Here is a 25,612-nt window from a genome sequence, read left to right as displayed (position 1 = left end):
CATAAACTATATACCCTAGAAGCTCATTTATTTTCCATTGCATACACGAAAAGTCTCTACAATGTAACTAAAACAAAAAGATATTATAAGTTTTAAATCATATAAATGGGGGTTGAAGATAAACTAACAACTTACCTTACAACTTTCCTTTGAATAGCAAACTTAAATTAAATCTATATAAGAATATTAGGGGAACAATCTCTTGCGGGAAGGAATTGGAATTTAATCCATTCCATTGAAGTTCAGTTTGTGTAAGTATATAAGCAAACCACTTACATTATAGCAAGAAAAACTTTCAAGACCCATTCCATTTAAGTTTATCTTAGAAATAATATAAATAAAAAAAAAAGTTGATTATAATAACTTACTTTCTACTTCTGCGATATCTATGGTTGGCTCGTATAATTCATCAATCTCAATTTTTTGGTTACTTGGAGCAGTTAAATATCAAAGTTTAATTATTTTCATGGCTTTAAAGATAAAAATCAAGAAATCATTCATCTCAACTGTAGATACAATAATGGCAAGATAAGCATTTGAAATCCTAACCTTTGATGTGTTTGCCCTTAAAAATTGTATTGGTTTGACCTATAACTTCTTATGTTATATGAAAGATTTCAACAATATTGAAAAACTACTAAATGGAATATGAAAGATTTCAACAGTATTGAGTTCTATTTCTTTGGTAACCAAACACGCTCACAAGAGTTTCGTCCTTGATTCAAATTCAAAGATTAGCTTTAAGCCTTTACCTGACCCATACGTTCTTCCCGTTAACAACTCATTTATATCTGACCATACATCGTGTCAACCTTCTATCGTAGACGTGATTTCTGTTTTCTACTTATCTAAGCTAAAATAGTTTGATAAGTTTTAATGATAACTTACAAGCCACGATCATTCAATTCATATTCTCAACATCCCCAGATCAATTCGAGTATTGCATGAAAGAAATGTTTCAAAAACCATTATCAAATGATTAGAATGTAATATAATAAATCCAAAATTTGTATCTAAAAGATATACGAACTCGTTTATACAAATAATTTGGTTACAGAAAACCCTAATTAATTACATTACTAATTACTAATTAAGTAACAATCGGCCACATCTTCAAGTCGTTCTCATACGGAGTCAAATTCAAATCCAAACACAACCCTCTCATCCCAGTCCCACTTTGTTTCTTCCCCGCCACCTGGATAGTTTTTCCGGTGGCATCATCACGGTGCCGCCGCATATGACCACCCAAGGCTTGCCCGATGGCAAACTCCTGTCCACAAACCGAGCACCCATGCGTCTTGGGTTTCGCCGGGGATTGATTATGTTCATCGTTTAACTTCGGCCGTTTATGGCTGGCACTGTGGCCTCCAAGCGCTTGAAACGACTGAAACGGTTTGTTGCAGGTCTTACAGTGAAACAACCGGCCTGGTTCCGGCGACAAAGAACTTGATTTTCCCACACGAGAGAGTAGCATTAAGCAGTTAGCCATGGCCATGTTCTCGATCTCATGATCTGTGTCATCTTCTAGCTGTCTTTTCACCGTCATATGATATTGATCGAAAGTTTCTTGAAATTTGTTTTGCGGATGATGTTTTTGAGTGAGTTGTGGGAACATTGAGGTGGTGTTTAAGTATTTATGTAGTGTCTTGTGTGGATAACGTTAAGTATGCGTGTGAGAGTGTCTTGTTGGGTAAGGTATGGAAGAGTATACTCGCCAATATTACGTGTAAGCGCGTAAGTGATGAGGTAATCATGTTATTATATAAATATAAATAAAGAAAGAAAAATGTTTTGTCTTCTAAAAATTATAAATTATAAATTTAGTAAAGTTAATTTAATAAAAGGTAGTTATAACTTATAATTGATATTTGGTAACGTTTAGTTAGGATTGGATAGACGTAAATGTGGGAGAAGCTTCCCAGGTGGATTAAAGAGTGATGGCCACGTTGTGTGTGTTTGTGTGGTGTTACTGACAGTGTGAACTCAAATGTCATTGACAAAGAAAAGGATCGTGACTTTTCCGTGTAGTGTGTTCAAGAAGTAGTGGTTTTGTTTGTTTTAGAAAATAGAAATTCTCATTATTATAAACAAATGATTAGGCCGGACGGAGCGGGTGCGGGGAGAGGAAGCGGGAGCCTTCCTGCCCGGCAGAACACCACACCATCGGTGCGGGTAAGATGTGTGCAGGAAACGGAGAGGGGAGCCTCTCCCGCTCTCTCTCTCCTGCTGTGATTGGTCTTTTTTTTTTGAAACAATACCATTGATTAACGGTAAAAAAATGATTTTTTTTATTTTTTTTTTCTGTGGCTGTAACGGCTACTTTGTATTTATTTATTTATTTTTTTTATCCTTTTACAACTACTATAAATATATACACATAACTTTTAAGCATATCAAACTATTCTCTATACTCTCTACTTCATATCAACCAAAAAAAATGAATCCTGACAAACAAACCCCAAGTTCCGATCGACGGAAAAAAAGCCATGATTAGAGTATAAACATCCCTCCTCGCAATATTTTTGCTATCGATTCATCCCAGCAAAGAGTTTACCGCCCCCAACTCGATGCTCCCATTCAATCACTACTATAATTCCAATACCAAAATGTTGGCCAATATTAGCCGATGCAAGTTCCAAATGTTCCGTCGCAAATGTTTTCAAACTTTGTTGTGTTTCCGGATCAACAATCGCCAAATCAACCTCAACCCCAAACTCAAACTGAAACTCAAACCCAAACCCAACACCACCACCAACTTGTCGATGAATCGGATGACGCGGAAGAAAAAGACATGGTTCCCGAAACTCAACCAACACCACCACCACAAAGACGTAAAGGGAAAAAACAAGTGTGCGAGGGTGTCGCACAACCGAGAAGACAAAAGCCGACACTATGGGTTCCACACGAAGAGCTAGTTTTGGTCAAAGCTTGGGTTGATATTTTTGAAGATTCGATTCAGGGAAACGCACAACCGGGAGAACATTTTTGGTTTCGCATTTTAGAACGATCTCGAAAGGAGCTAAGAAAATGTGACGACTACCGTACGAAACATCAACTTAACTCGGAGTTTCGAGAAATAGCAAGGGGGTTTCAAAAATTAACAGGTTGTGCAACAACCTAAAAACCCAACGAAAAAGCGGCCAAGGCGACGAAGAAATACTTCACGAAGTGTTGCAGTTTTACCTTGAGGAAGTCGGAAAACCATTCAAGTGGCACGATTGTTGGAAATTATTGGTCCGAAGTCCTAGGTGGAAAAAATACGAGCGAGATTTTATTTTTGGAGTCCAATAATCAAAGCGCACGAAAATGGGCTCTAGTGGTTACACAACCTCCTCCGATGCTCGGGTCGGTCAAGATTTAAATCAGGACGACGAACTCGAGCTAGAAGAAATTGAACACCTAATGGGTAGGGACAAAGCGAAAAGAAAGGGAAAAGGGACTAGTTCGAGTTCATCTGATTTCAACGTGGACATTGATGAAATGCGGAAGATAACCTTGTCGTTTGATCGATATAATCTAAATTTCTCCGAACGTTTGGCTTTCGACAAAGGAAAAGAAGAAACAAGGAAAAATGAGCGGGCGGAGAGACAAGAAATGGAAGACATGAAGTTTTTGATGGAAAACGTCGATCATTTCTCGGGACCGGATCTCGAGCTCGTAATGAAGAAGAGAAAAAAAAATTCTGAAAAAATATTTTCCGTAGGTCGTTGGTGGTTTGTTTGATTTTTAGTTTATGTGTGTTTTTTTCTACTTTTTTTATAATTTAGGTTTAATGTAAGTTTTATTTAAATTAATGAAATGCTTTTTCTTTTTAATTAAGTTTTATGTTTAGTATTAATTTAAAATTTATAATTCATAACAAAAAAATTAATTTTATTTAAAATAAAAAAAAAAAAGTGAGGGAAGGGTTTCCCTCCCACTCCTTGGCTTTTAGGTGAAGGAAAAGAAAGTGAGGGAAAGAAGGATATGGTCCACCAAAAGTAAGGGAACCTTCCCTCCCACTCCTTCCGCTCTTACAAAACAAAGATGTATGAAGAATTTTACTATGGCTTTTTTTATTAGAATTTATACAATTCAATGACATATATTTATAAAATTCAATTTATGACATATTTAATAATTAAATATTTTTATTTTTCTTATTAAAAAATTCAATGATAATTAAACTCAATATCTATTAAATGATTTCATATTTTTCGTAGTGTTTAATCTTTTGAATTCATAGTTCTTTCTCATTGAATTATGAATATTGTTAATATTAATCTAGCTTTTTAATATATATATATATATATATATATATATATATATATATATATATATATATGGTCACCACACGACCACCATCCACTACGTACAACCAATAACATTGTATATAATTAAATACATATAATTACATAAATCATGTGTATATAAATCATGTTTGATTATATATACCTTTTTATATGTATTTAATAACATAAATCACATATGATTAAATACATATAATCATGTGTGATTATATGTATCTAATCAAATATGATTTAATATAAACAAGATTCGTTAACAAAATCTTTTCCAAATAAATCACATATGATTAAATACATATAATCACATACGATTAAACAAAATACCTACCACCACCACCATCATATGTGATTAGATTCATATAATCACATGTGATTAGATGTATTTAATCACATATGATTAATGTGGATAAAGATTTGTTTTTGTGTTCTTGATTCAATATTTGTTATCGTGTATGTTGGGTCGTGTTTTGTGTTAAGTATTGCGTCTATTGGGCTCGTTAGCTCGTCCATTTTGTATCTCGGGTATGGGCCTGTCCATCCGTGAGTTTAGTAGGGTTTAGTATATATAGGAGCTTGCATGCATCCTAGAAGAACGACGATAGAATAGAACGATCAGAAAGTGATTATTCAGCAAGTTTATTATTATCGTTCTTGTAACCCTAAAATCCTCTACAGCGGAAGTTCTTAGTCGAGCTCTGCTGAGGATTGTTTGATCTAATCATTTTGTGACAATAGTCAAATTCGGGTCACGTCTAAGCCGGACAAGGTCAACGAGTCAAACCGGTCAACTCAATTAAACCTTGTATAATAGGGTTTGTATTATGTAATTTCTGCATAACTCACTATCTTAATGAGAAAACATCACTTGGAAAGTTCGTGTGTTTAAATTTCTTTAACTTTAGTGCTAAACAATAAACAAGAACAATAAAACAATGTTGCATACTCATAGGTAGTGTGTAAGATCCTAAAACATGGCATAACGGGGTCTACGGACCTTGCATTTCGAAGCCGGACACTCACATTCATCACACACGAAAACGCTCTCAATCGTTTTCACTCTATCTCTTCTTATCGAGAATCTCTCCTAAATCTCTCCAAGAATGTCAAATCTCTCCCAAATATCTCTTTGTATGTGAAATCTCTCCAAGTATGCCAAATCTCTCCCAAATCTCTCTAAGTATGTGAAATCTCTCCCAAATATCTCTTTGTATGTGAAATCTCTCCAAGTATGTCAAATCTCTCCCAAATCTCTCTAAGTATGTGAAATCTCTCCCAAATATCTCTTTGTATGTGAAATCTCTCCAAGTATGTCAAATCTCTCCCAAATCTCTCTAAGAATATGAAATCTCTCCCAAATATCTCTTTGTATGTGAAATCTCTCCAAGAATGTCAAATCTCTCCCAAATCTTCTGAGTATGTGGAATCTCTCTCAAATCTCTCTCGAAATCTCTCCCAACTTTCTATAATCACTCGGGGCATCCCGACCCTCGAATTTGGCGAAAACAGCCCAAAAACGGAAGTCTACGCGAAAAACGGACCTTAGGAACCGAAACCCCTCTTAGGAACCGAAACCCCTCTGATGAAGAGGAACCGAACCGAAGGTACTGTTCACTACTAACCGAACCTTCTGATGAAGAGGAGCCGAACCGAAGGTACTGTTCACTACTAACCGAACCTCGCTTAAAAGGAAGAACCGAACCCGAAGGTACTGTTCACTACAGTTCATTCGGTTCTGACTTCTCTTCGGACGGACCCTCGCCCTTCGCTTCTCGCTTCTGCCTCGCGCCTCTCGCTTCCGACTCAGCACCAGCAAGGACCGAACCTCGGCCTAGGACCGAGAGGTCTCGCTGGGAAGCCTTTTTCTCCCAGTTTTCGATTAAATTCGCGTTTTAAGCCCGTTTTTAATTGTTTTAACATGGGATTTTCACCCAAAACTTTAATTTAAAATATGAGACCCCTAAATTAATGATTTAATCATATTTTAAGGATAAAACCTTATCCAAAAGAGAGTAGGTAAAGTACAAAGGTAGAGTGTTGACTTTACCTTATTTTATGACACAAGCAACCCCATACCCACTCCATGATTAACCCACACTCCTCCCCACCATACCTTGTCACTTCCTTGTACTTTTTACCCCTCTCACAAGCCATCCCCACGTTCTAGGGCTGGTCACTCAACCTCTCTCCTCATTTTCTTTCAATCACTCTCATTCCACCAAAGATCCAACTCCAATTTTTCTCTCCAACTTTTCTCTCTAATTCAAGATCCCAAGGCTGATCATCAAGTGTTCTTCCACTCTTGGTAAGTGTAATTCATCCTCCTTGTGATTTTTACACTTCATTCTACTCAAATCATTGATAGCTTATACAAACTCCATAACTATGATGCTAGATTCTCAAAAATCTTCAAGGCATCTCCAAGTGTTCTTGAGTTAAACACCTCCATTCTTCAACAATCATCTACTGAAAACACTTAAGGTGAGTTCATACCCCTATATTTTCATGTTTTCTCAAGTTTTTAGGGGGGGGGGGGGGGGGGAATACAAGTTAAAACACCAAGAACATAACTACACTTTTCTAACAGCCTTCATCAGAAAAGTTCAACTCCATTCACGGACTGGTTTGGACAACTTAAACATTTTAGTTTTCAAAACTGTTTTAGGTGTAAGTAGTTCCAGTTCTTAGCTTTAAAATGACTACTTGCACATCTCCATGCGATTTTTCTATAATTTATGGTGATTTTTACAAAACTGCCTATCATTTCAAACACCAATCCGGACCAGTCTGTGACTATGGACTTTTTCACACAAGTTGGAGGTCATTAAAAATCATGATAAAAATTATGAGTAAACTATACACATTTTGGGAACTCTCAGATTTTACGGATTTAGTTTTCAGCTTCGTATGATTTTTCTATGAATTTTCAAAAACAGTGTAGAAAGGTTGAAAATTTGTTAACAGCTTATAACTTTCATAACACTTTGTATTATGTTGAGCAAAGTGTATAACGATAAGTTCCAAATATTGAATGTGTTTCCATGTTAGTTTATCATCATAAACTGAAATATAGTCATTCATGATAAGATTATTCATTCATTTAGAACACGTATATTAAGCTATAATGAGCATAGTTTATGGATTCATAGCATTAAAGCATTCATAAAAGAATTCTCATACATTACAAACGTTTTGGATAAACTATAATAGGTATAGTTTATGTATCATTTACTTCTCAAACTTATTTACCAAAGGTTTTCCGTTTAGTTCACGTAAATCTGTTAATGAATAAATTTGTGAGTCATTCCCTTTGGGTTACTTCCAAAGTAACAAAGTCAAAAAGTCCTGTAAATTGTAACTAGAGTCTCTTGTAGGGAGAACGTGATAGTTGTGTATAGATCTATATTGGGTTTGACAAACCCACACCAGAGCTGCTTGCAACAGGTAGACCGGCAGGTCTGTGGTGACAAGTGTCATTTAACGGCGACGCCTGAAAAACGTCGCATTACGAGGCCGTCTATGTCAAGTATGGTTATAATAGCTCACATGTGGTATTAACAATCATAAGATTTACGGGTTCTAACTTTAAATTAGCGAGTTATGTCTATTTAGCTCACTGAAATTACTTTAAGTATGGAAAAACACTTATACGCCTTCATATCAAAAAGGGTTTTATGTCGATTTAAAATCACCTCTTACTTTAACAATTACCTACTTTATTGTATACTTTCGGTCTTGGTATTTAAGACTACCCATCATTCATTACGGGATTTTTCTCACATCAGAAAGGGTTTTACGCCGATTTAAAACCACTTTTATATCTTTAAGGAAAATATCGGATTTTTCTGGAATAACTATACAATTACGAGACAAGCTTTTTTCATAATTATATACAAAAACTTATGAACTCACCAACCATTGTGTTGACACTTTCTCAAACTACTTGTATTCTCAGGAAATCGCTAAACAGGTAACAAAGTACTTTTGAGGATGGGGCGTTGAGGCGTCAAACTTATCATATTTTGACAACATATTGTAATTGATTTTGAAACATGTAACTCATACAATGATGTAACTCATTCAATTATATATATGTTGGTTGTGTTTACTTTCATCACTATTACCATTGTTGTTATGATACTACACATGAAGTCCTCCACCCCCGGACGTTTCCGCCATCCTTGGTTTGGGGGTGTGACAGATTGGTATCAGAGCACGGTTTATAGTGAATTGAGTATATCAAACAACATAGGATATACAAACTATAAACACATTTGGGACTAAGAGTCTCTGATTTTAAAACATTCTAACCGGTTATACTTTTAGAAAACGAATAGTTCTTGTTTAAAAGTATACCTACATGCATTGCATACTCGCGTAGTGTCATAACTAGAAGAACATAAATTGAAAGAAGAGGAGTTGAACGCTACGAGTATGCCTTGGTATGAGTAATCAGTTTTGGGAAGGATATAGCCTGATCAACTATATCAGTCCGGGAAGTGACTTACTCATATCGGGGGATAGTCGTAGGAGGGCAACAAGTCTAATAAGCTAACTTCACCCTACAAAGAGTGTTATAAGAACCAAATCTAAACATTTAAAATACTATAGGAGTATTTGTATGTTGCTATATCGCAATATTATTAATATCTACCACTATCTGCTTCTTACCCCTCTATTCTCGCGCAGACGACATGGCAGGATTTCACCTACCAGGAGACCCATACTTTCCCAACCAGGGAAATGCCGGCTGGATTGAGGAAGAGCCCGAAGAGCTGATTGAAGAGGATCCCAAAGAGGATCCCGAAGAAGAACCCGAAGAAGAAGAAGAAGAAGAGGTAGACGAAGAAGAAGAAGAAGAAGAGGAAGACGACGAGGTGGACATGGATGAGGATGAAGGTGAAGAAGAGCCAGAGGAGGAAGTCTTCAACCCTCCTTACATTGCGAGGGTACCTGCAAACCGCTGGGGGCACAACGGGCCTGAGCCCCGTTGGGCAACCATGATCGAGAGGTGGAGCCGGCAACAACGCCAGAGGTCACCCTATGGCGACCAACGAGGTTACTATGACCTCAGTCACGGGGGACCGGCTGACAGAGCTCTCCCCGTTATGACCCAGCACATCACGAACTTGGGGAACCAGAGTAGGGAAATGGCAGACCAGGTTCGAAATCTCAGCGCTATTACGGCAGCCACCGATGCACGCACCCGGGATTTAGAGAGGGACTTCTATCCATTGGACCAAATCATCGAGGACCTTACCGCTGCTCGAGCGGAGGTAAGGGAGTACCAGGAGAGGCACGCAGCTCTCGAGGAGAGAGTGATCGCGGCCGAACGCCGGATTGCGGAGCTTCAGGGAGCCTCGACCTCATCCCAGGGCCACCATGGGCCAGATGCTACCCGCCACGAGTAGTGTTCGCGCTACTTATATTTTGTTATAAATCTAGGATTTCGAGTATGCGTTGGTGCTACTCTTTATTGCGAATAGGTTGACCTCGCGACTAAGTGATCACACTAGTCAAAGGGGCTTTTGTACTGCCAAAACTTTATCTTTTATTATGATGTAATGTAGACCCTTATGAGGTCAAATTCCTCAAAACAATATGTACTAACAAATTATCAATGAATGTGGCATGTATTTTACTTCCTTGGATGCTGACACGAACCAAACACATGACTCTGCTCGGGTCAACACTATTTAATTCATAAGTTTAATTGCATAAACTTTGCGATGAATTACATTCTAAATTAATAAACTCGGACAAAATACAATTGAGATGAAACAAGTAACGCTTGACTCGTTATCACCATTGAAGTCTTACCGACAAGTCTTTCTTTTTATTTTCTTATGTCAGAACCATGCCACCAAGGAAAAGACCAAGACCTTCCGGAAGCTCAGCACCACCCCCTCCGCCGCCACCTCCGGAGTTTGATCCTGTGATGTTTCAGGCTGCAGTAACAGCAGCCGTGGCGGCAGCAATGTTGCAAATGGGTACAAATGGTTCCGGCGGTTCCGGATCCGGGAATACTAACTCGAATCAGGGGGACAGTACGGGGCGCACTAAGGAGTGTTCGTACAAAGACTTCACTAATGGCAAACCCGATCCTTTCGACGGAAGCGGGGGCGTCATAGCGCTGATGCAATGGTTCGAAAGGACCGAAGCAGTCTTCGAAATCTGTGCTTGTCCCGAAGCGAGCAAAGTCAAGTATGCGGCATTCACTTTCACAAGAAAAGCTCTTACTTGGTGGAATGGCCGAGTTAAGTCACTTACTCCTGCAGTGGCAAACTCCATAGGCTGGGAAAACTTAAAAGCGTTGATGTTAAAGGAGTATTGCCCGAGGGGAGAAATACAAAAACTCGAAGAGGAACTCTGGAATCTCAAGATGTCGGGGACGGATCTCGAAGCTTATACTGCCCGATTCAATGACCTAGCACTCCTCTGTCCGGCAATGGTCACCCCGGAGGAGAAAAAGGTAGAACGATACCTTTGGGGGCTATCATCCCAGATTCATGATAGTGTTTTGGCCTCGAAACCTACTACCTTTGAAAGTGCCAAGGAATTGGCACAACAACTTATCGATCATAGGGCCAGCCGTGGCACCATGGTCGCCACCACCAACCAAACGAAAGGAGGGAACAACAAGAGGAAGTTCTGGAACAGTAAAAAGAAACAACCGGTGCAGGACCCCACAAAGAAGCAACAGACTGTTGCTGTCCGTGCAGCCACTACTGCTCCTACTCCAGCGCTACCAAAGCAATACGCAGGAACTCTTCCCAAGTGCAACTTCCACCATACCGGTGCTTGTCGGGAGATGCACTGCAGAAATTGCAACCGAAAGGGGCACACTGCTCGATTTTGTAAAGTGCCAGCCCAATCCGCCCCTCAAGTCGCCCCAGCCGCTAACACCGGAGCAAGTCAAACCTGTTACGGATGTGGAGAGGCAGGACACTTCAAAAGAAACTGCCCAAAAGCACGAAACACCAATGTTGGAGGTATAGGGAAAGTCCTGACGATGGGACACGGAGAAGCAATCAAGGATCCCTCGGTGGTTTCTGGTACGTTTCTCCTCAATAACACATATGCATGCGTACTATTTGATAGTGGAGCAGAGAGGAGTTTTGTGAGCCATGAATTCAAACAATTACTAAAACAAACCCCTCATTCATTAAAAGATACATACGTAGTAGAAATGGCTAATGGGAAAGAAGAGCACACTAATGATATATACTCAAGGTGTACCCTCACTCTAGACAACCATTCGTTTAAAGTAGACCTGATGCCGGTCACAATAAAATGCTTTGACATAATCATCGGTATGGATTGGTTAAGTTCCCATTGTGCCGACATTCTATGTTACGAAAGGGTCGTTCGCCTTAATCTGCCGAATGGCGAAACCCTCTTCATCTATGGCGACAAACCCAGTTCAAATTTGCAAGTCATCTCTTGCGTCAAGGCCCAAAAGTATCTCCGAAAGGAGTACCACGCATTTCTAGCCCACGTAGTAAATACGAAACAAGAGGTGAAGGATATCAACGACATTCCCGAGGTGTGCAACTATCCCGATGTATTCCCCGAAGATCTTCCAGGTGTACCCTTCGCACGACAAGTCGAATTCCGGATCGACTTAATCCCAGGAGCTACCCCCGTCGCCAAGGCTCCATACTGCTTAGCACCGGCAGAAATGCAAGAACTTTCCATCCAGTTAAATGAACTGTTGAGCAAAGGATTTATCAGGCCAAGCTTCTCACCTTGGGGAGCACCGGTCCTGTTTGTAAAGAAGAAGGACGGATCTTTTCGCATGTGCATAGACTACCGGGAGCTAAACAAACTCACTATCAAGAACCGATATCCCTTACCCCGAATCGATGACCTCTTCGACCAACTCCAAGGAGCAAGCTACTTTTCAAAAATCGACCTGAGGTCGGGTTATCATCAACTACGAGTCCAAGAAGAGGATATTCCCAAGACTGCGTTCAGAACTCACTACGGGCACTATGAGTTTGTGGTAATGCCCTTCGGATTAACGAATGCACCGGCAGTATTTATGGACCTGATGAATCGAGTGTGTCGACCCTACTTAGACAAATTCGTGATTGTATTCATCGACGATATTTTGATCTACTCCCGAAGCAAGGAAGAGCACCGTCAACATCTCCGGCTAATCTTGGAAACACTGAGGGCTGAGAAGCTTTACGCCAAATTCTCTAAATGCGAATTCTGGATTAGAGAAGTGAATTTTCTTGGCCATGTGGTTAGCGAGAAGGGGATACACGTGGATCCCGCTAAAATCAAAGCTATCAAAAACTGGTCAGCACCTACAACGCCGACGGAAATTCGACAATTTTTAGGGCTCGTCGGCTACTACCGAAGATTCATACAAAACTTCTCGAAGATCGCCAAACCACTCACCACCCTGACTCAAAAAGGTGTGGTATTTAAGTGGGGAGATAAACAAGAAGCCGCTTTCCAGACATTAAAACAAGCCCTATGCAGCGCACCAGTTTTGTCTCTTCCAGAAGGAACTGATGACTTCGTGGTATATTGCGATGCTTCAAATCAAGGCCTCGGATGCGTGCTCATGCAGAGAGGGAAAGTCATCGCCTACGCGTCAAGGCAACTTAAAACACACGAAGTTAATTACACTACCCATGACCTTGAACTGGGGGCGGTAGTGTTCGCCTTAAAGATCTGGAGACACTACCTCTACGGCACAAAATGCACCATCTTCACCGATCACAAAAGTCTTCAGCATATCCTCAATCAGAAAGAGCTCAACATGCGGCAACGAAGATGGGTTGAACTGCTAAACGACTACGAGTGCGAAATTCGCTACCACCCGGGCAAGGCCAATGTAGTGGCTGATGCCCTAAGCAGGAAGGAATATTCGGGCCGCCGAGTAAGATCCTTAACCATGACCATCCATTCCCACCTGGCCACGCAAATCAGGGAAGCTCAACTAGAAGCCTTGAAACCAGAGAATGTGGCAGGTGAGGCATTAAGGGGAATGGATAAGAACTTAGAAGTCAAGGATGACGGAACTCGTTATCTCAGTAACCGAATCTGGACACCGAAGTTCGGTGGGATCCGAGACGTGGTCATGAATGAAGCACACAAGACTCGATACTCCATCCATCCAGGGTTAGACAAGATGTATCTAGACCTCAAAAAGTTATACTGGTGGCCGAATATGAAAGCTGAGATTGCTACATATGTGGGCAAGTGTCTGACTTGCGCCAAGGTCAAGGTGGAATACCAGAAACCCTCAGGACTACTACAACAGCCTGATATACCGGAATGGAAGTGGGAACGGATAACCATGGACTTCATAACCAAGCTGCCTAAGACTTCGGGCGGGTTTGACACTATATGGGTAATCGTAGACAGATTGACCAAGTCTGCGCACTTCCTGCCAATAAAGGAAACTGACAAGATGGAGAAGTTAACCAGGATATACATCAAGGAGATTGTGCGACTGCATGGTGTACCAATATCTATTATCTCAGACCGAGATAGTAGGTTCACTTCGAGATTTTGGCAGTCCCTGCAGAAATCCTTGGGAACTAGGCTAGACATGAGTACGGCCTACCATCCACAAACCGACGGGCAGAGCGAGCGCACTATACAAACCTTAGAAGACATGTTGAGAGCCTGTGTGATAGACTTTGGTAAAGCGTGGGATACCCATTTGCCGCTGATTGAATTCTCCTACAATAACAGCTATCACACCAGCATTAAAGTCGCTCCATTCGAAGCCCTTTATGGTCGCAAGTGCAGATCACCCCTATGTTGGGCTGAAGTGGGGGATACTCATATAACTAGGGGCAAGTCCCTAATAGCATCCTCACTGGTCCTGAAATCATAAGGGAGACCACAGAAAAGATTGTTCAAATCCGAGAAAGGCTGAAGGCCTCCCGAGATCGGCAAAAGAGTTACGCGGATAAGCGACGCAAACCTTTGGAATTCCAGGTTGGTGATCGAGTGTTACTAAAAGTTTCCCCTTGGAAAGGAATGATACGTTTCGGTAAACGTGGGAAACTAAACCCGAGGTACATTGGACCGTTCGAAATCCTCGCCAGGATTGGTCCTGTGGCGTACAAACTTCGATTACCTCAAGAACTCGATAAGGTGCATCCCACCTTTCACGTATCGAACCTGAAGAAGTGTCTGTCCGACGAGACACTTGTAATACCTCTCGACGAGATCGAAGTTAACGAAAATCTCCACTTCGTAGAGGAGCCAATAGAGATTATGGATCGGGAGGTCAAAAGAACAAAACAAAGTCGTATTCCCATCGTGAAGGTTCGATGGAACGCTAAACGAGGACCTGAGTTCACCTGGGAGCGCGAAGATCAAATGAAACAAAAGTACCCGCATCTTTTCCTAAACTCTTAAAGTCCCGGCCAAAGCATAAATTTCGGGACGAAATTCCCTCTAACGGGGGGATGATGTGACAATAATCAAATTCGGGTCACGTCTAAGCCGGACAAGGTCAACGAGTCAAACCGGTCAACTCAATTAAACCTTCTATAATAGGGTTTGTATTATGTAATTTCTGCATAACTCACTATCTTAATGAGAAAACATCACTTGGAAAGTTCGTGTGTTTAAATTTCTTTAACTTTAGTGCTAAACAATAAACAAGAACAATAAAACAATGTTGCATACTCATAGGTAGTGTGTAAGATCCTAAAACATGGCATAACGGGGTCTACGGACCTTGCATTTCGAAGCCGGACACTCACATTCATCACACACGAAAACGCTCTCAATCGTTTTCACTCTATCTCTTCTTATCGAGAATCTCTCCCAAATCTCTCCAAGAATGTCAAATCTCTCCCAAATATCTCTTTGTATGTGAAATCTCTCCAAGTATGCCAAATCTCTCCCAAATCTCTCTAAGTATGTGAAATCTCTCCCAAATATCTCTTTGTATGTGAAATCTCTCCAAGTATGTCAAATCTCTCCCAAATCTCTCTAAGTATGTGAAATCTCTCCCAAATATCTCTTTGTATGTGAAATCTCTCCAAGTATGTCAAATCTCTCCCAAATCTCTCTAAGAATATGAAATCTCTCCCAAATATCTCTTTGTATGTGAAATCTCTCCAAGAATGTCAAATCTCTCCCAAATCTCTCTGAGTATGTGGAATCTCTCTCAAATCTCTCTCGAAATCTCTCCCAACTTTCTATAATCACTCGGGGCATCCCGACCCTCGAATTTGGCGAAAACAGCCCAAAAACGGAAGTCTACGCGAAAAACAGACCTTAGGAACCGAAACCCCTCTTAGGAACCGAAACCTCTCTGATGAAGAGGAACCGAACCGAAGGTACTGTTCACTACTAACCGAACCTTCTGATGAAGAGGAGTCGAACCGAAGGTACTGTTCACTACTAACCGAACCTCGCTTAAAAGGAAGAACCGAACCCGAAGGTACTGTTCACTACAGTTCATTCGGTTCTGACTTCTCTTCGGACGGACCCTCGCCCTTCGCTTCTCGCTTCTGCCTCGCGCCTCTCGCTTCCGACTCAGCACCAGCAAGGACCGAACCTCGGCCTAGGACCGAGAGGTCTCGCTAGGAAGCCTTTTTCTCCCAGTTTTCGATTAAATTCGCGTTTTAAGCCCGTTTTTAATTGTTTTAACATGAGATTTTCACCCAAAACTTTAATTTAAAATATGAGACCCCTAAATTAATGATTTAATCATATTTTAAGGATAAAACCTTATCCAAAAGAGAGTAGGTAAAGTACAAAGGTAGAGTGTTGACTTTACCTTATTTTATGACACAAGCAACCCCATACCCACTCCATGATTAACCCACACTCCTCCCCACCATACCTTGTCACTTCCTTGTACTTTTTACCCCTCTCACAAGCCATCCCCACGTTCTAGGGCTGGTCACTCAACCTCTCTCCTCATTTTCTTTCAATCACTCTCATTCCACCAAAGATCCAACTCCAATTTTTCTCTCCAACTTTTCTCTCTAATTCAAGATCCCAAGGCTGATCATCAAGTGTTCTTCCACTCTTGGTAAGTGTAATTCATCCTCCTTGTGATTTTTACACTTCATCTACTGAAAACACTTAAGGTGAGTTCATACCCCTATATTTTCATGTTTTCTCAAGTTTTTAGGAGGGGGGGGGGGGGGGGGAATACAAGTTAAAACACCAAGAACATAACTACACTTTTCTAACAGCCTTCATCAGAAAAGTTCAACTCCATTCACGGACTGGTTTGGACAACTTAAACATTTTAGTTTTCAAAACTGTTTTAGGTGTAAGTAGTTCCAGTTCTTAGCTTTAAAATGACTACTTGCACATCTCCATGCGATTTTTCTACAATTTATGGTGATTTTTACAAAACTACCTATCATTTCAAACACCAATCCGGACCAATCTGTGACTATGGACTTTTTCACACAAGTTGGAGGTCATTAAAAATCATGATAAAAATTATGAGTAAACTAGACACATTTTGGGAGCTCTCAGAATTTACGGATTTAGTTTTTAGCTTCGTATGATTTTTCTATGAATTTTCAAAAACAGTGTAGAAAGGTTGAAAATTTTTTAACAACTTATAACTTTCATAACACTTTGTATTATGTTGAGCAAAGTGTATAACGATAAGTTCCAAATATTGAATGTGTTTCCATGTTAGTTTATCATCATAAACTGAAATATAGTCATTCATGATAAGATTATTCATTCATTTAGAACACGTATATTAAGCTATAATGAGCATAGTTTATGGATTCATAGCATTAAAGCATTCATAAAAGAATTCTTATACATTACAAACGTTTTGGATAAACTATAATAGGTATAGTTTATATATCATTTACTTCTCAAACTTATTTACCAAAGGTTTTCCGTTTAGTTCACGTAAATCTGTTAATGAATAAATTTGTGAGTCATTCCCTTCGGGTTACTTCCAAAGTAACAAAGTCAAAAAGTTCTGTAAATTGTAACCAGAGTCTCTTGTAGGGAGAACGTGATAGTTGTGTATAGATCTATATTGGGTTTGACAAACCCACACCAGAGCTGCTTGCAACAGCTAGACCGGCAGGTCTGTGGTGACAAGTGTCATTTAACGGCGACGCCTGAAGAACGTCGCATTACGAGGCCGTCTATGTCAAGTATGGTTATAATAGCTCACATGTGGTATTAACAATCATAAGATTTACGGGTTCTAACTTTAAATTAGCAAGTTATGTCTATTTAGCTCACTGAAATTACTTTAAGTATGGAAAAATACTTATACGCCTTCATATGAAAAAGGGTTTTATGTCGATTTAAAATCACCTCTTACTTTAACAATTACCTACTTTATTGTATACTTTCGGTCTTGGTATTTAAGACTACCCATCATTCATTACGGGATTTTTCTCACATCAGAAAGGGTTTTACGCCGATTTAAAACCACTTTTATATCTTTAAGTATGACAAATAGCTGTTCATTTTCGGTCCTGGTATTTAGGACTACATAACTTCTGTAAGGAAAATATCGGATTTTTCTGGAATAACTATACAATTACGAGACAAGCTTTTTTCATAATTACATACAAAAACTTATGAACTCACCAACCATTGTGTTGACACTTTCTCAAACTACTTGTATTCTCAGGAAATCGCTAAACAGGTAACAAAGTACTTTTGAGGATGGGGCGTTGAGGCGTCAAACTTATCATATTTTGACAACATATTGTAATTGATTTTGAAACATGTAACTCATACAATGATGTAACTCATTCAATTATATATATGTTGGTTGTGTTTACTTTCATCACTATTACCATTGTTGTTATGATACTACACATGAAGTCCTCCACCCCCGGACGTTTCCGCCATCCTTGGTTTGGGGGTGTGACACATTCGACATATATTGATCCATACTTGTGTTATTTACTGCTTTTTCATCCATCGCATTACCTGTTAAGAAGATCTAATCGATCATTAAGTTTGTTAATAACTTTTCAATTGGTATCAGAGCAGGAGGCTGTGTAATTCATACACATCTTTTCTGTGAAAAAGGTTGCGATTAGGGTTGTTCCGCATTAACTAATATTTATTGAGCCGTCATCCCATAATTGACATAACTCAGCATTTATTTGTTTTGCCCTAATCTTATATATATTACAAGTTTGATCTTTCAAACAGGTTATACGATTAAGCATGGACGAGTCACAATCAAATCCCATGAACATCTCAAATAGCATTGGATCAACGACGAAGATTCTCATCCTTTACACCCAGGATTACGAAGTCTGGGCACATCACTTTGAAGATTATGTCATTGGATCTGAAGACAATGGATATCTTATTTGGGAAGCAATTGTGTTTGGACCATTCGCTCATTCAGCAACATCTAAAATCATTAAAACTCAGAAAGAGTATAATGATCTGTTGAAGGACGTAAAAGATATTGCTCAAGACGAAAAGGATAAGTTTCAGTGCAATATTAAAGCATTGAGACTAATCAGATTCGCTCTTCAATTGGATACTTTCAGGCTAGTAAGTTCATGCAGCACTGCCAAAGAAATATGGGATAGGCTGCGAGAGTTATATTCCACAGACGAAGATCTGGAGCATTCCATTCAGACCTTACTCTTATCTCAGTTTGGCGAATTTAAGCAGAATCCCGAGGAAACTGTTACTCAGACATTCGATCGCTTTAATCATCTTCTCAGTAAGATGATTAAACACGATATTGAAAGGAAGTTGATTGAACAAAAAGTTACGTTTTTGAATGGTCTTAGATCTGAGTGGAGAGCAGTTGTGTCCACTGTTAAAGCTCATGAGCAATTCAAATCATATTCATTGGCTAAACTGGTAGGAATTTTGAAATCCCAAGAAAAGATTGTCTTGCAGGAGAAAAATGTGGTTTCAAGCTTGGGTTCCTTGTCCCTTCTATCTAAAAGCAAAAGTATGGTAGAAGATGAAGATCTTAACTTAGAAGACTATGACCTTACCTCTGAAGATTATGCAATGATGGTGTCAAATCCAAAGAGGTTTATCAAGAAAAGGTTTCCTACCAATAAGAACAGAAATTGGCAGGGAAGCTATAGTTCTGAAAAAGTGAGGGAGGAACCGAAGGTAGGAGAACCAAAGAAAGAGCCGAAAGCTGAAGGAGATTCAGGTGTGAACTGCTACTACTGTGGAGGAAAGAACCACTATGCCAAAGACTGTGTCCTAAAGAAAATGGCAGAAAAGGATGAAGAAAAAGATGAAGAGGCTGTGTTGATGAAAAAGATGGAAGAGATCAAGAGAAAGAAAACTACTGCTAACCCTTCTATGAATGCTTTAATTGTGCAGGGTTCGGTAGCGGATGATGAGTTCGGTGGCGTGGAAGTCTGGTCAACCGATTCTGAGGATGATGAAGTTAGAAAGCCATCTCATGGAAAGCCTTATGTTGCGAAAGGTGAAGGAAGCGGTGGAAAGTGTCTAATGGTGTCGGATGTATCTCAAATAAGGGGATACAACACAGACGGTGGGAATGAAGACAAGAAGGAGCGAGAGGACTTGTGTTTCACAGCAAAACCTCTCAGCGTGCAGTTTAATGAGCTTGATGAATTAATCAAGAAGGTACAATCCATTTTTGTTTCATTCAAAGTCCCACAAAATTCATATGAAAAAGAATTAAAAAATGTAAATTCAAGAATCTCATATCTAGACAGCAGTTTAACTCAAACACAGGTCACCAATTCTAACCTAACTGACCAAATAAGCAGGGTGTCTTCAAAGAGTGAGGAACGGAGGATGTGGATAGAGTTGAAGGAGTCGGAGTTGATCAAATCCAAAGACGAAAACATTTATTTACAAAGAGACAATTTAAAACTTTTGAAACAAAGAAATGTCTTTTGTTTGATTGCTAAGCGTCTTTATTCTAACATCACTCAACTTCATCTTAACTGTGAAATAGGACAGAAAATTCATCGCATGATTTTGCCCTTCCTTGAGTTTAAGGAAGATGAAATCGACGCTGAAGCATATAATTGCGAAAGTGTAGTCTCGTCTGAGGATGTAAATCCGACTTATATGTATGGACTAGACAAAATCGAATCTTTCATAAAGTCCAAGGACCATAAGGACATGCTGAAAAACCTTTTGGATGAAAATGATAAATTGAAACTAAGGACCAAAACCATACAAAATTTTGACTCATTGAATGCCAACTTGAGTTCAGAAACTAAAATTGATGTTGAAAATGCATCTGAGCTTAATGAGGATGATGATACGAGTGAAATTTCTGTAGAGGATGAAGTGGATTGTTCTGAGTTTGTCAAAAGCGAACCCGAAAACCACAAAAATCTTATTTTAGAAAATTTTGTGGAGTTTGCTCGTCTGTCCCAACAAAAGTCCCCGATCCTTGAAGAAAAGGCTGTTGTATACCAAAAGGTAAGGACGACTCCAAATCAGGTGTATAAGGTCACAGGAGTAACCGAACATCAGACAGCCGAACTCACGGCCATTGTAAATGAAGATAATGCTGATGGTTGTGATGAGTTCTTCTGGTCCGCCCCCATCGACAATGCTGATGAAATCGTTGGTCTGTCAGAACGGACGTCCTGGAAATCCAAAGGCAGATTGCCAGAGCCTTTGAACAAGCCTGATAACTTCGACATACCAAGTACTAGTGGTACAAAAGATGTTCCTGAAGAAAAAGGAGTTCCTGCAAAAGATGTCACTCCTTCAAGCGAAACATCATCAGTACAAAGTGCACCGACTGACAAGAAGCAAAAGCAAAAAGCCAATATCCATCGACAGCCAAAGCAAGTGAAGAATCAAAAACAGCAAAGGAATCGGAGATACAAGAAGAATCTCCATGAACGAAAACAGTTTTGGCAATCTCAAAACGCCCATTTCTCTTATCATGACAGAAATTCGAAGTCAGAGGAAAGTGCTGTTAGACCGCAAGAAAATAATAACAACCGAAAGGACAAGTTCGGTTCTGAAAAATATGACAACCGAAGGCATAGGTTCGGTTCAGAGAACACCAGCTACCGAAAGCATAGGTTCGGTTCCGAGAGCAAAAGCGACCAAAGTTCAAGATTCGGTCCCACAAATGACCAAAAACAAAAGGGTCACTCAGGACCTCAAGAATGCAAAACTTCCCAATCTAACTTCTCTCATTCTAATTCTTCTAATTCTTCTCAACCTCATTCTAAATCCAATTCTATTCATACTCAAAAACCAAAATCTTTAGCAGATTTGAAAGGAAAATCGAAGGTTTCCTCAGTCAAAACAAATCAAAATCATCCCAATGTCCAAATGCCTAAACCTGAATCCAAACCGACAGTAACAAATCCCAATAAAATTAAGGTTTTCACCATTAAAAAGAAAAATGAAACAACTTTAATAAAAAGAACATATCTTGTTGACATTTCTCTTACTATTCCTGTTCCTGTGAAAGGATCACGTGGACCCAAGAAACTTTGGGGTTCCTAAATCTACTTAATTTTTGCAGGTTATCAGTGACGAGCAGTTTGACGAAGAATGGTGTATTGATAGTGGCTGCTCACATCACATGACAGGAAGGAAGGAAGAGCTGAGGGAATTTCGGTCTCTTTCAAACGGTGGAAATGTCAAGTTCGGGAAGAACTCATTCGACACGATAAAAGGCTATGGAATGATAACAAATGGAAATTTCACAATCAGAAAGGTTGCATACGTTGAAGGACTGCAGCACAACCTCATTAGTGTATCTCATCTTGTTGGAGGTACCGGTCTCAAGGTCTCTTTCGACGATGAGGGTTCAGAGATAATTGAAAAGAAAACAAAAAGAGTAATTCTCGAATCGGAGCGCAAAGGCGAAATGTTTCCCCTGAATCTCAAACCCATCAAAGGAAATCCAGCTATCTGCCTGTTATCCAAAGCACAATCTAACGAAAGCTGGCTGTGGCACCGAAGGCTCTCTCATCTCAACTTCAAGGATATCAACAAACTTGTCACATGTTCCATTGCTCAAATTCGATCGAGAACATTTATGTGTTGCGTGTGAAATGGGGAAACAGAGTCGTCAAAGTCACCCATCGATTGTAAACACTAAAGTTGTTGAACCATTAGAGTTAATTCACATTGACCTGTGTGGTCCATCATCTATCGAAAGCATCGGCGGTAGCAAGTATATTCTTGTCATTGTTGATGACTTTTCACGTTTTACATGGGTGTTCTTTCTGAAGCACAAATCTGAAGCAACTCTCAAGCTAAAGATGTTTATCAAGCAGGTTGAAGTGTAGCTGAGGAAAGTCGTTCGCAACATCAGGAGCGACAATGGGCTGGAGTTCAAAAATAAAGAATTCGAAGACTTCTTGGCAGAAAAAGGAACCAGTCACAACTTCTCAGCTCCCTACACCCCTCAACAAAATGGAATTGTCGAAAGACGAAACCGATCTTTGTGTGAGGCGGCCCGAACCATGCTAAGTTTTGCCTCTTTACCTTTATATTTTTGGGCTGATGCTATTGCCGCAGTATGTTTTACGCAGAACATGTCCTATCTCAATAAACGCTTTAATCTCACTCCTTATGAGATCATCAACAACAGGAAGCCAAATGTCAAATTCTTCCACGTATTCGGCTCACGGTGTTTCATCTCCAATTCTAAAGAACATCGTAACAAGTTTGATGTGAAAGACGATGAAGGGATATTTCTGGGATACTCTCTCACTTCGAAAGCAATCAGGGTTTTGAACAAACGTTCGAGGAAGATTGAAGAAACATATTATGTGACTTTCGATGACAGCTATGTCAAAAAGCTGAAGGCCAGTGGAGACACAGTTGGAGAATTTTTTTCTCAAACAGGCCAAGTCACAGCCTCGATTGCAAACCTATTTGAGAAGTTTGTTGAGTTATTCGATGAACCAGAGAAGGCCACTCTCTCGGAAGCTAGTGCAGTAGACAACAAAGTAGATCATCTGAAGCAACTCATCGAAAATGCTGCCAAACAAATGAATGAAGGAGGATCAAGTTCCAACGACCCTCCACAACACGATGCTTCAGTTGAGGGGGAGGATCCACCTTCTTCTTCACAGTCGGGCTCACATGTTGAGGGGGAGAACTGTTCTCTAGCTGCTCCTGAACGCCCAGTTGTACCCGAAAGCCAATCTGTACCCGAAAGTCCTGTGGTACCCGAAAGCTCAACACTACCCGAAACTCCTGTAGCTCCGGAAAGTCAAGATACACCTGAAAGCTTATCTGTCGAGGGGGAGAATGCAGATATGTCCTATGACTATGATAGTCAATTTGAACTAGACGAGCTGGTAAATGCTGAATTAGATCCATCCTATGATCCAAATTACCCTCCTCTTGTCAAATGGACCAGAGATCATCCTGTTTCACAGGTTGTCGGTAATGTCTCTGAAAAGGTCCTGACCCGATCTCAACTAAAGGCTAAGAAAACTTCCTTATTTTCAAAAGTAGAGTTCTGTATGTTTAACTCCTTCCTCTCAAAAGTTGAACCAAAGACAGTTAACACTGCTCTTGATCACTCCGATTGGGTTCAAGCTATGCAAGACGAACTTAATGAATTCGAAAGAAATAAAGTTTGGCACCTCATTCCAACTCCTCCAAATGCCTCGGTTGTTGGTCTCAAATGGGTCTTCAGAAATAAGATGGATAAGGAAGGCAATGTGATAAGAAACAAAGCTCGTCTAGTGGTGAAAGGATACTGCCAGGAGGAAGGAATCGATTATGAGGAAACTTTTGCTCCAGTGGCTAGGCTGGAATCTGTTCGAATATTTCTTGCCTATGTTGCACACAATAACTTTGAGGTCTTCCAAATGGACATAAAGTGCGCATTTCTAAATGGAGAACTCGAAGAAACGGTGTACGTAGAGCAACCACTTGGATTTGTCAATGAAAAATACCCCAATCATTGTTATATTTTGGACAAAGCGGTATATGGACTGAAACAAGCACCGAGGGCCTGGTATGAAACGTTAACCAAGTTTTTAAAGATGTCCAAATTCAAACAAGGTTCAGTTAACCCAACCTTCTTTCGTAAGAAGGAAGGTAACCCCCTTATGATTGTTCAAATCTATGTCGATGATATCATCTTTGGCTCAACGAATCCTAGCTTAACGGATGAATTCAGAAAGTTGATGGAGACTAAATTTGAAATGAGCTCAATGGGTCCAATTAACTTTTTCCTTGGTTTAAATATTAGATAGGGACCCGAAGGCATCTTTATTAACCAGGAAGCTTACACGAAGACTCTCCTTGCTAAATTTGGCATGATGGGAGACTCAAAGGTTAAAGTTCCAATGGCGTTCGACACCAAGCTCACTACATCCTTGGATAAACCAGCAGTCGATATTAATCTATATCGTCAAATGATCGGTTCTTTAATGTACCTTACTGCTAGCAGACCTGATATAATGTTTTTTGTTTGTTACTGTGCTAGATTTCAGGCAAATCCACGTGAACCTCACATGCTTGCAGTGAAGAACATACTTCGGTATCTCAAGCGAACTACCTCTTTAGGCCTATGGTATCCATCCAACTCAGGCTTTTTCGTTCAAGCCTACTCAGATGCAGACCTTGGAGGTTGTGGACTAGACAGGAAAAACACCACTGGAGGCTGCCAATTCCTTGACGGGAAGTTGGTTAGTTGGCAATCAAAGAAACAAACCTGTGTATCCCTGTCTACCGCTGAGGCAGAATACATCGCAGCTGCCTCCTGTACTTCTCAAGTGATTTGGATCCAAAGCCAACTCAGGGACTATCGACTCAATATGAAAAAGATCCCACTATATTGCGACTCTGAAAGTGCAATTAGGATCTGTCATAACCTAGTACAACACTCCAAGACTAAGCACATAGCACTGAGGTATCACTTCATTAAGGATCATGTGGAAGATGGGAACGTCGAAATACACTTTGTTGGAACCACTGATCAACTGGCTGACATCTTCACCAAAGCTCTTCCTGAAGCATCTTTTAACAAAATACTACAAGGGCTAGGTATGATGGAATCAGAGTCAGTACCAAAAATTATCTCTCAAGCTCAAAAGCAAGAAGCGAAATAGACCGAACGTTCGGGTTCGGGTCTTGTGCTAATGTACCGAAATGAACCGAATGCTCGGGTTCGGTTGCATTATCTGCTTTTCGCTCATCACTCAAAGGTAGTTTCCTTGGTTGTAGATCTTATGTATAAATTTTCCAAATTCATTTCTCTTATTGTCAAAGTTATTCTCTTTTTCAAATCTATTTTCTTTGGCGACCGAAGTCAACCGAACGTTCGGGTTCGGTTCCAAAGTTTTTCTCAACCGAATTAGACCGAACGCTCGGGTTCGGTTCCAACAAATTTTTTTTTGTATAATTTTTTTTATGTCCTATTT

General features: G+C 39.9%; 1 protein-coding gene across 1 annotated transcript; it reads right to left on the bottom strand.

Moving 5' to 3' along the window:
• Window positions 1-1,006: 1,006 nt before the first annotated feature.
• LOC111897061 (zinc finger protein ZAT12) lies at window positions 1,007-1,619 on the bottom strand. The gene has a single exon (XM_023893034.2). It carries the CDS (start codon window positions 1,613-1,615, stop codon window positions 1,091-1,093), a length of 525 nt encoding a protein of 174 aa, XP_023748802.1. The 5' UTR covers window positions 1,616-1,619; the 3' UTR covers window positions 1,007-1,090.
• Window positions 1,620-25,612: the final 23,993 nt, after the last annotated feature.

This window comes from Lactuca sativa, chromosome 5, assembly GCF_002870075.4.
Source record: "Lactuca sativa cultivar Salinas chromosome 5, Lsat_Salinas_v11, whole genome shotgun sequence".
Classification (NCBI taxonomy): Eukaryota; Viridiplantae; Streptophyta; class Magnoliopsida; order Asterales; family Asteraceae; genus Lactuca; species Lactuca sativa.
The sequence above is the reverse complement of the archived record's forward strand: the minus strand, read 5'-3'. Positions and strand labels throughout refer to the sequence as shown.